The sequence below is a fragment of the Pseudophryne corroboree genome, chromosome 3 (genome assembly GCF_028390025.1).
Source record: "Pseudophryne corroboree isolate aPseCor3 chromosome 3, aPseCor3.hap2, whole genome shotgun sequence".
In the NCBI taxonomy this organism is placed as follows: domain Eukaryota; kingdom Metazoa; phylum Chordata; class Amphibia; order Anura; family Myobatrachidae; genus Pseudophryne; species Pseudophryne corroboree.
In genome coordinates, this window is record NC_086446.1 from 762,502,667 (window position 1) to 762,514,984 (window position 12,318).

Here is a 12,318-nt window from a genome sequence, read left to right on the forward strand (position 1 = left end):
TAAAAAAATTAATAAAATTACAATATAATATATATATACACACATATACACAGTAACACACACGCGATTTCCACAGTTGTAAATATAAATAAGTGTTATAATGTGGTAAATCTATAGAGTTAATGTATGTAAATATTAATCCATGGTTCTTGGCGTTACCCGAGAAGCCACCGTAGAAGATATTGTAAAAAGGGACAGGACCATTTTTGTAGTTTATTAAATTCTACACACTGGAGATGCAATCCAAATTTTGATCTGATTGTCCATTTGGGCATTATCGTTCACGCAACGCAAGCCACGCATCGGTAATGACATCATTATGTCAACCTCCTTCTCATCCCCTTAGGAGAGATTTATTATAATTCTAATTACATTGTTTCCCATTTCCCACCTGAAGAATACCTACTGTATGTTACTGTACATTTCAGGTTCCTAACATATCGGGAAGTAAGAGAATTAGTGATGAGTCAGTCAGTGACGATTCTCAGATATACATTATAGATGTGTGTATATATTAGCCTGATGACTGAACGGATAATAAAGCAGTGGAACATTGCTGTACCTGAGTGCTGGTCTAAGGAATAATCTTTAGTGTTCTGGAGTGACGCACCGAATGAACTCTTGTATCTATCTATATATAATATTATATTATTTACACTATATAGGTTACGTTTCTCTTACCCAAAATACGGAATATTTGTTTCATGCAGAAAATGATTACAAGTCTACTATATAAAAGTGAAAATTTGTCCTTCGGTCTGTTTTTCTATACAAATCAAGTTTACAAGCGAAGATCGTGAAATTTGGCATACAAGCGTATTAAGGGGGTCATTCCGACCCGATCACACACTGCAGTTGTTCGCAGCGCAGCGATCGGGTCGGAACTGCAGACCTTAACCAACCTTCTAGTGTCCCAGGTCCTATTCCTCAACACTTCCTTAGGAAGCCCTAAACTTAACACATACCCCAACCTCTACCTCTGGACTTAACCAAATAATTCATCTTAACCAGACCGATGCCTGTAATCCAATGCAAAGCTCTAAAACTATCCTACAGTGCTGCAACAATTGCCTCATATATAAAACATGCAAGAATCCCCTCCCACCACAGCGTAATCACTTATACCTGTGTGAGTATAAACTTTGCATCTTTTCAATCAGACATAGGGGGTCATTCTGAGTTGATCGCTAGATAAAAATGTTTGCTGCGCAGCGATTAAATGAAAAAGTGGCACTTCTGCGCATGCGTATGCGGCGCAGTGCGCACGCACGACGTACTTTCACAACGGCCGAAGTATTTTTACACAAGGTCTAGCGAAGCTTTTCAGTCGCAATGGCAGCCGCAGAGTGATTAACAGGAAAGGGGCATTTCAGGGTGTCAACGGACCATTTTCAGGGAGTGCAAGGAAAAACGCAGGGCGTGGCTGGGAGAACGCAAGGCGTGGCTGGCCGAAAGCAGGGCGTGTTTGTGACGTCAAATCCGGAACTAAACAGTCTAAAGTGACCGCAAGATAGGAGTAGGTTTGGAGCTATTCAGAAACTGCACAATTTTTTTTTGTAGCCACTCTGCGATCCTTTCGTTCGCACTTCTGCTAAGCTAAAATACACTCCCAGTGGGAGGTGGCATAGCGTTTGCACGACTGCTAAAAACTGCTAGCAAGCGAACAACTCGGAATGACCCCCATAGATGGTAATTCAGACCTGATCGCAGCAGCAAATGTTAGCAGTTGGGCAAAACCATGGCCCTCATTCCGAGTTGTTCGCTCGGTAAAAATCTTTGCATCGCAGCGATTTTCCGCTTAATGCGCAATGTCCGCACTGCGACTGCGCCAAGTAAATTTGCTATGCACTTAGTAATTTTACTCACGGCTTTTTCATCGTTCTGGCGATCGTAATGTGATTGACAGGAAATGGGTGTTACTGGGCGGAAACAGGCCGTTTTATGGGCGTGTGGGAAAAAACGCTACCGTTTCCGGAAAAAACGCAGGAGTGGCCGGAGAAACGGAGGAGTGTCTGGGCGAACGCTGGGAGTGTTTGTGACGTCAAACCAGGAACGACAAGCACTAAACTGATCGCAGATGCCGAGTAAGTCTGAAGCTACTCAGAAACTGCTACGAGGTGTGTAATCGCAATATTGCGATTACTTCGTTCGCAATTTTAAGATGCTAAGATTCACTCCCAGTAGGCGGCGGCTTAGTGTGAGCAACTCTGCTAAAATCGCCTTGCGAGCGAACAACTCGGAATGACCTCCTATGTGCACTGCAGTGGGAGGCAGATATAACATGTGCAGAGAGAGTTAGATTTGGGTGGGTTATATTGTTTCTGTGCAGGGTAAATACTGGCTGCTTTATTTTTACACTGCAATTTAGATTTCAGTTTGAACACACCCCACCCAAATCTAACTCTCTCTGCACATGTTATATCTGTCCCCCCTGCAGTGCACATGGTTTTGCCCAACTGCTAAAAAATTTCCTGCTGCGATCAACTTGGAATTACCCCCATGGTTTTGCCCAACTGCTAACAAATTTGCTGCTACGTGCAGGACTGAGTTACTCCCATTGTGTAATAAAGTCCTATTTCTGAGCTGTATATGATTTCCCTTTAAAAAAAAAGCATCCGAACTCGGAACTCATTACACCCCTCCGTGTGTGTTTCACAAATAAGCAGTGTCAATTCTAACTTTTTGCAAAGCTATCGGGGTGGGGAGGTGGGGGGGGGGCACTACTGTGACTTTTGCCTGCTTGTGCCTTAAGTGGCCCCGATTTCCATCAGCTAGCCAGGTTACTTCACCACTGAGATGTTTCCCACCTGTATATGTCCAAACTTTATAATTTTAAGCTACCTACCTTGAGCAACTGGTAGACGTCACCTTCTCCTGGAGAGTCAGTGGGTATGAAGTAGGTTCCGTTAATCAGCAAGCGTTGATTGGGATCAATACATGGAGGCCGAGCTGGCTCTACGTTATATCCATTTGTATAGTAGTTTACAGCATTGTACTGATAAGATGAATACACCTGTAATAGAAGCAGACCAGCATTCCATTAAGTCACAGTCTGATCTATGAGACAGTGCTCCAACCATCATTACCGATTTCATCCAAATCCCAATTCACACTCTTTATCCTTTACAGTATCTACAGTTCCAGCGCTGTCAGATGTATCAGATCACTCACCCCGATGTAAAACACCCCCCCCCCCCACCCCCAACATTACATTCTTATCACCAAAGCTCTGTACCGAGTCAGGAGTGATTGGATTTCCTTGCTCCATGAGCAGAAGACTGGCATCCCTGATCCGTGTGGCACATATGGATTCTGACGCCGCGGTTATACCCAAGGTGACATCAGAGCCAGGAGTTCCCTTCTCTTCAGAGAATGCTACTGAGACCTAGGGGTGGTGAAGAAGGGAAAAGAAAAAAAAACACATTGGAAACAAGTCATTTATAACAGTTGGCATACAGCTGGAGAACCCAGAATATCTCTATTCAACTGAATGTTGTCAAGGAAATGTGTGAATACTCCCAATTCTCATAAAGGGCGAGATGTATCAAACCATGGGGAGAGATAAAGTGCAGAGAGATAGAATACCGACCAATTGGCTCATTTCATTTGTCAAACACAGGGGTTATTTATCATCGAGTGTTAAAACGCGTTGTGACTGATGAAACTCATTGCGTATGATAAATGTTGCTCCAGCCAATCAACTCCCGTCATTTTTTCAAACACATGACAGTTGAGAGCTGATTGGCTGGAGCACCAATTATCATATGCAATGAGTTTTATCATTCACAACGCGTTTCATCACTCATTGATAAATGAGCCCCACAGTCTGTGACATGGCAGGAGCCGATTGGCTGGTACTTTAATTCTCCTCACTTTGTCGTCAAGGCTTGATACATATCCCCCACAAGCCAATAAATTTCCAAGACAGCTAGCTTTGAATATGTCTAATTGCTGAAGGAACAATTGTGTAGTTACTGTAAGTTATAGCCCTGGCTGTACTGATGTAAGGTTGGGATAGGAGCGATCGTTCCTAATACTAACAAAATTACTTAGAAGACTTTCGTCAATTTCCTTGACAGTAGACAACTTCCACCTATCACATACAATACTCTATTCAGACAATTTTACCACCCTCTCCAGTGAGTCTGCGGCATTAACACTGCACAGAGTAAAGTATATACTGTATAACCCCTCACAGGTGTTTAACCATTTCAGGAGCAGATCATAACTGATATTAGGGAATGTTATGAATGATTTTGTCATGGAAGGAGGAATGGGGAAATTACACACAGCAGATTAGCTGGTAGAGTAGACCAGAGAAGTGGTTAGTCTGGGGCTCAAGGATGCAGTTTTGTTTCATCATGGCCCTGCCCCCTGCGGCGCAATGCTGGAAATCGCAGTAGTCTACAGTGTGGGACGGAGCAACGATTACACTATTCTTGGTCACCCGAAGCTAGACCGAAGAGTGGGAGAATGTTCAGGGGTACCCAAAGGGGGGAAATTCCTGTTGCCCAGAAACCCTCTTGGATTCTGGAAATTATTGTACAACTTCACTGTCACTGGGTTCTGAAAATGAGTGTACACCTTGTCTATGTACTGCACAGGACTGTTATCAGAGGGATGAGATGGGACTAATTGAGAAAGCAGCTGATCAAACCAAGTGCGGAGAGTCTCCTCTATGTAATTAGGAGGCTCCCAATATTTATCTCAGGGAGAAGGAGAGTCTGTAGTGGCCAGATCCCCAGGGGAAAGAGGGTGAGCACTGTCAGTGTGACTGTCTGCCCTGTGAGCCTGTTTTCCAGCACTGTTTATATTACATTTCAGTGCTCTCATGTCTCTCCTCCCGGTGTCTTTTGACCAGGTCGCGCCCAGACAGACCAGGTTTAGCAGCATATAATGACCAAAGTGCTGGGCGTTAGCTTCACAAAGTTGCTACTTGGACCAGGCAGAGTCTAGGTTAGACCCCAGCAATGGTGTAAATGTAATAGTCTGCGCGAGCATCAGTGAGTCTCCGGCGAGTGTGGCTGATGGATTAAAGGGGCGATCATTTGAAAGTAAAACAAGCCTGTGTTTTTTTTTTTACTGTATTGTCATGTACTCACCAATGAGCCACTGGCCATCGTGGTAAGCCTGCCCAATTTCACCAGCACAATCATGGTTGAAAAATGAAAGACACCACATACTGTACACACACACACACACACACACACACACACACACACACACACACGTCCTGCAATCAAATTCTAGATTGTGTAAGAAACTGACAGCTGCAGCACAGGTGGGTTACATTTATTTGTGACTGTACCTGGTTATTGAAGCACTTCTCAATGCTCAGATGAGCAGCGTCTGCCACCAGCTCTTGTGTGGACATGTAGTATACAATCAATTGTGCGTCAGGAGCAAGATCAGAAGTTACCGCCAAGGAGATGGTAAACTCCCCTTTCACTGCCACGTGGAGACAAAATACAGTTCAGTACATACTGTAGTGATACAGGGATAGTATGGTAATCCTGTCTGTATGCGCTGTGCACCTCATCTACATCTGTCTGGATTTAGTCATATGGGGTCTATTTACTAAGCCTTGGAGAGAGTTAAAGTGGACAGAGATAAAGTACCAGCCAATCAGCTCCTAACTGCCATGTTACAGGCTGTATTTTAAAAAATGACAGAAGCTGATTGGCTGGTACTTTATCTCCGTCCACTTTACCTCTCTCCAAGGCTTATTAAATAGACACCACAATTTGCACAGTCATTAGGACAGCAATTAAATTCTCATGACGTGTTTGCGTGGAGTGAGACAGTTGCCAGGACAGCTGTGTAATCAGCTGCAGTCATACTGTACCGGCCTGTATGTAACCGCAATGTCTGCGTGTATCCCATCCCAGTTACTCTCTGTGTATACACCACAGCCTGACCTGTCTATATGCGAGCCCCTATGTGTTCGTACTTGCTGTGCACTCCATTACGGCCAATATCTAAATCCCATGACAACGTGTGCCAAATTGGCCAGAAAGACATACCAAAGGTCTGGCGTTTTGAAGGTGGAACCTACATCCATGAATCTTAATATTGCAATGTACAGAGATAGATTAGATAGATTTTTTTGGTTGTTTAGTCACAATAAAATGAATATCATTTTAATGCAATAAAATGTTGACTTGTTAAAATTTTATTTTATTTCTCCAATCAGAGTCTTTGTATATTTTCTAAATAGCATTTTTTGGTGTATTTACCAAATAATTTGCTAATATATAAAAACTGCTACACAGTGCAAATTGGACCCGTGCAACGCTGGGTGACCCTGCTTGTACACACATATACAGTATACCAATATATATTTTATATATAAAACCATCCGTGTTATCTGCCTTCTTATTCAATGCATGATGCTTTCCCTCATCACCAGTGCATTGTGCTTCCTCTCCATCAGATCAGCCACATACAGTAGCTCACACGTCCCCTTACTGAGCGATCAACCACCTCATTTTTGTAATTTTTTCGGAGGTGGATTTTAAATACACTCTGTTTAGTAAATCTGGAGTTGTTATACTTCTAATGGGAAAAATACTGATGGCACTTTGATGTGCAATTATATTCTCAATTGTGATTTCTCTGCAGTTTTGTGGCAGGTACCAGCATAGTAAATCTGCAGGATGAAATCCCGCTGGTAAACCGCTGCAAAAGAACTAGGATTTCAATCCCGCTGCTTAGTAAATCTTCCCCTATATTTCTATAGTGGATTGTGTAAATGTCACTTATGTTTCATGTTTAATTCCAAACCTTCTCTCCTTCCCAACAGCACAAAACAATTTCCATTACTTCATAGAAATTCTGCTAATTCCATGGTGAGAAGTTAAAAAAAAAATCACGGTGGAATTCTTATTATTAATTTCTGAGGTGAGTGGTTCTCTACTAAGGAAGAAAGTAGGCAGAGGAACTTACATGTGCTCACGTCTATTGAATGTTCACCAGTAATAAGAATCTTTGATCTTGATATCACCTGCAGAAAACGGTAATAGTGTTATAGGACAAGTGTTAATTAAAAATGACACAAACAGGGACAGATTCAGGGTTTGGAGCAAAACAAGAAACAAACAAAAAAGAGAATTTACACCTTGGCAAAGCCATGCTGCACTAAAGCAGGGCACACTTAAAAATCTGTAGAGAGATTTATAGGCCCTACACACTGGCCGATTTTTGGAAAGATATGAACGATCTCGTTCATAAATGAACGAGAACTCGTTCATATCTTTCAGTGTGGAGGCTCCAGCGATGAACGATGCGCGTCCCCGCGCTCGTTCATCGCTGGTCTCCCGTCGGCTGTGCATGCAGGCCAATATGGACGATCTCGTCCATATTTGCCTGCACTTCAATGCAGCCGCGTGACGGGGGGAGTGAAGAAACTTCACTCCCCCCGTCACTGCCCCCCCCCGCCGCCGGGTCGCTCGTCGGCCGTATCCGCCGTCGGGCAGCTCCGCGGCGGATCGGCTAGTGTATAGGGCCCCTTAGAGTTGGGAGGGGTGTGTTCTAGCCAAGCTCTAAATTGCAGTATAAAAATAGCGCTGTCCAAGGTACTGTATGCACACGTCAAAGCAAAGGCAGCTAATAATGTTAATTTGCCCCTTACCCCTTGTCTTGCAACATGGCTTTATCTTTGATTTGCTTCCAAACAGGTGGTGGCACCAGAGGTAGAGCTGCACGCAAGTTCAATTTTTAAATAGGGAAGCCACACCATCTGCCACCAACTGCTATTTCAAACTGACTCACTGGCAGTTGGTGAGGCTCTCCTACTTTAAATTTGGACTGACCTGCAGCCCCACCTCTGAAGCCGGCCCTGCTCGCAACTCTGAGTCAGCCTTTTGAAGAGTATGATTGCTGTAATTTGGACGTATAGGTTTTATAATAAGTATTAAAGTCAAACTAAAGCTCATAAAATTATTTATTTCCATGATCATTGATCTTGGCCCATTCCTTCACTAATGTTCCTATGACAGCACCAGCCACTTCCATCACCAAAATCACCAGTTACGTAGACGTTCCTCTCCAAGCTCTTCCGATACTCACCATGTGGATGAAATTGGCAGTGGTTTCACCTTCCTTCAGGGAATCTTTGTCAAATGAATATTGAATGTTAAGATCATAAGTCTGTCCACATTGCAGATCTTCTTTGAGACTCTGTATCTGAATAACGCTATTGGTCCGGGAATAGAACCGCGTGATTGAGAAATAGTCATTTGCGTAACTAGGCACTATCCAGTTGGAGTCATAGCACTGTTCTGGGTTCTTGTAAATTACCTGGATGGAGTGAAGATAGAGTCATACAGTCTCATACAATGGTAAATGCTTAATAGCAGATATCTGGTCCACGCAAGTGAATTGAGAAGGACATACAGGTACAAAGGACACTTTCACAAGATCTCCTAGAACCTCGTTTTATGAGCTGTTCAGTCAAATCACAGACATAACTATTGTTTTCCAGCCAGTGATCATAATTATTACTTCTGACCCTATCCTATTCATAGTATCATATTCCATTGTTTGTGGGTATTATGACTGCATATGCAGCAATGGCTATATAGCTTGGGCATCTGGTCAAGATTCCAGAAGTCCAGAATACGGACAGCGTGATCCTGACAGTAAGTACAGGGGTTGGGCACTAGGCAGAGGGTTAGGGTTAGGCAGCGGGGAGGGAGTGTATAGGGGGGTAAGGATAAGCTGCAATGGAGGAAAGTTAGGGTTAGCCCGTGGGAGGGGACATTTAGAGTTAGGCTGTGAGATGGGAGGGTTAGGGTTACACTGTAGGATGGGTGGGATCTGTTTGGATTTTTCCCTTTGGGGTGCCTCGGACAGCACTCAGACGGTTGGCATAGTGACTGCCGGGATTTTGATTTCAACCTATAGCTTATACCCCAAGTTCTACAATGTTTTGTACTTTTTTCCCGTTTTGTTTGCATGGTTTCGGCGTATGTACTTTGTGCAGTTTAATGGGAACAAACCATTTTGATTATACAGTAATTGAAAAATTCTAGGCCACTATGTAAATAGGGCCAGGGCACAAATGAGATGGGACAGTTACAGCTCAAGCAATGTTTTATGGGGAATGGTCTCTGAGTAATATCTGCTGCTGCAATCGTCCTGCATCCACTCACCTGAATGTTAATTGTTGAATCTGTTAAATTAGATGTTTCAAGATCATACTGAGCGGTGCCATTCCCATCGGTGGTCAGATTCAGAAGAGTCAGTCCATTAAGTTGCAGTTCTACTGTTTGGTTAGCTAAAGGCCGTCCAACACTATCTTTTACTAGAATCTGTAGGTTTGTAAAGTATAAATGTAAGATAACTCATGCAAGAGGGAAACAGTAATATAGGTAAGTAGACTGACAGGTCATGAAGGTGGGGTGATGCCACAGAACATGGTAAAATGGTTTAGAGGGGGAAAATGTACATAATGCATTAAACAATTCATAAATGTAAATACACTCATCAGTGCTTAAAGTGGTCTTGGAGGAGAGGTGGTGGAACTCATTTCCCCCATTACCTACCTCACCCCACCCCCTCATTAGGCAGAGCCAGGACCAGTACTAAGGATAAGGCACCCCCTGGGTGCAAAAAAAGTGGTGTTGTCTCACAAGGATTGGTGTGGCCACACAATAGTACCCACAATTCTCATTACGCCCCACCGCAGAACAATTTTATTCACATTAAACCGCACGTAGTGCCCCTGATTTATATTACACCACATGGTAGTGCCCGTTATTCACATTACATCAAACATTAGTGCCCCTTATTCACGTTACATCACTCAGTAGTGTCCCTTATACACAATATCCACAGTAGTAGTGCCCCTTACACATAATACCCACAGTAGTGGTGCTTATATACATAATGCCCACAGCAGTGCCACTTATACAAATCTCAGCCTCTGTCACTCCAGCAGCTCACTGCCCATGTCCCTCCAGCAGATTCCCTGCTTCTCTGTGCCCCTCCAGAGCCCTCTCAACTTGACTTCAGTCTGTACAGAACCTGCTCTTCTTTGTGGCCGTTCTCCACTTTAGCAGCGGTGATGGCTGCTTGACATTACATACGCCGTGCCAGACACAGCTTAGGAGAGTACCGGAGGGGCAGGCCACAGGCAGAATACAATGGAGTTGCCAGGTCTCGAGGAAGGGGGAGGTGGCTGCTGCTTGTCAGTGACATTAGCGCCGCCCGCATCATCTATTGACAAGGGTGGTGGAGCGGACTTTCCTGTTGAAATTACTGTGCAGGGCTGTGGAACTAGTTCCACCTACAATTACAGGTGGTGGAACTCGGTTCCATCCCGTCCCCATCCCCACACACACACACACACACACACACACACACACACACACACACACACACACACACACACACACACACTCTTCAACCCCTGACACTCATCTAAAGAGAGCAAGGATATTTCTTAAACAGAATTGTCTCACCTCCACATGATAAGGAAGTCCCTGTTTGTAATATGGCGACATAAGATTCCGATTAAAGGAGGCTGTGGCCAATTGGGAGGTGATACTGATGTATTTGGATTCAGTCGTTTTGACCCCTTCCAGAATAAAAACACATGCAGTAGAAGCAAAAGAAAAATAAAATAAATAAATAAATCAATCAATCAGAAAGGTTAAATTTGTAGATGGAGGAATACAAACAGTGAGTTGTGTCACATTTACATTAATAGATTCCAAATACACTACATCAGTGGTACCCAAATTGGGAGGGGTACAACGAATTGGTGGTCCAGGACCAGATCAAATTATATACGGTCAATGAAATAGGCAAAACAGCTGGTGGCTGGCAACAAAAAAATAAATAAAAGTACAACCTAGCCTGTCCACCACCACATAGCTGAGCCTAAGGAGGACAGGTAAGCGCATTTTACTTCATTTTGGATTTTTTTTTTTTCAATTTTCTCAATAAGAAACTTTTGACCTAGTGTTGCCATGATACAAAATACTGACACTAGTGCGCAGTGATTCAATAAAGTTTACACAACACTATTTAGGAGATCTTCCTTACCACCCACCCTCCATATACACAGAAACTAGCTTTGTCCTGCAAACTTAAGATGAGGACACAAGCTTGCACAGAAGACCTGGCTCTAACAAGGCAGCAAGAGGGCGCTTACTTCCTACAAATTAGATACAGTACAGCATGTTAAAGTAGGGGTGTTGAATTAAAAATCCAAAAAAAACACACTGTAATGCAAACTAAGGGGCAGATTCAACAATGAGTGATTCTTGTTATCATTCGATACGAATTATACATGGTGATCCAGTCAATCAGCTCCTGTCATTTTTCAAACACAAGACAGTTAGGAGCTGATTGTCTGGAGCACCAATTATCATTCATATTAAGTGATAACAAGAATATCACTTGTTGTTAAATCTGCCCCTAAGTACAGTAGAACATGCTTAAACCACCACCACCAAGCTAGATTGTCTCAGTTCCAAAAACAGGAAGGCTTTCCTGTTCAAATAAAGGACTCATGGACTTGACCAGAAAATCTCACTTTGATGTGTTCCGTGATCAAATGTCTCACAGGGCCTCATAAATAGACCTAATCGACAATATCCTCTCACAAAAAAATGAGGGAATGGGTATAATCTTCCAGCAAAGAGGTCTGACAGGTCATTATGGGGCTAGAAGGCCATAGCTCTCTAACAAGTGTTTGTGGCCTATGGATTCTCCTTCCAAGGTTATATGTGAACAGAACGAGAACATCTAGACAAATAATTAATTTACCTGTACCCTCCTCTGTTACAGTTAACTGCATAGTGAGAGACATCTGGTTGCCCGACCGATCAAGCTGGAAAGGAGTCAGGTCAATGTCTCCATTAAATGTACCATTGGAGTCCAACTGTAAAGCAGATAACAAAAAGCACAGATCAGTGGAGAAAGTGGTCTACCATATGCCATAATGGAACTGCCAAACCACTACGGTATGGGTTATTGTGGTATGAGAGAGGACACATCACTAGGTCTAGCTAAAGTCCTGCACACCACAGCGCTAAATCTGAGCCATTATTCAGAGTTGTTGGCAAACCAAAAAAAAGTTAGCAATTGGGAAAAACCATGTGCACTGCAGGTGGAGCAGATGTACAATGTGCAGAGAGATTTAGATTTGGGTGGGGTGTGTTCAAAGTCAAACTGAAATCTAAATGTTAGTGTAAAAATAAAGCAGCCAGTATTTACCCTGCACAGAAACAAGATAACCCACCCAAATCTAACTCTGCACATGTTACATCTGCCCCACTTGTAGTGCAGCATGGTTTTGACCAATTGCCA

At 43.2% G+C, this 12,318-nt stretch overlaps 1 protein-coding gene across 2 annotated transcripts in view; it reads right to left on the reverse strand.

Moving 5' to 3' along the window:
• Positions 1 to 12,318, reverse strand: part of LOC135056798 (ovostatin-like) — a 124,748-nt gene that overhangs the window by 36,899 nt on the left and 75,531 nt on the right. For both annotated transcript variants that reach the window (XM_063962399.1, XM_063962400.1), the window contains exons 10-17: positions 11,776 to 11,890; positions 10,464 to 10,579; positions 9,153 to 9,311; positions 8,068 to 8,298; positions 6,946 to 7,003; positions 5,309 to 5,448; positions 3,236 to 3,385; positions 2,846 to 3,013 (exon numbers count right to left, since the gene is read on the reverse strand). In XM_063962399.1, the coding sequence (XP_063818469.1) occupies positions 2,846 to 3,013; positions 3,236 to 3,385; positions 5,309 to 5,448; positions 6,946 to 7,003; positions 8,068 to 8,298; positions 9,153 to 9,311; positions 10,464 to 10,579; positions 11,776 to 11,890 (1,137 nt within the window). The remainder of the gene's footprint in view (positions 1 to 2,845; positions 3,014 to 3,235; positions 3,386 to 5,308; positions 5,449 to 6,945; positions 7,004 to 8,067; positions 8,299 to 9,152; positions 9,312 to 10,463; positions 10,580 to 11,775; positions 11,891 to 12,318) is intronic.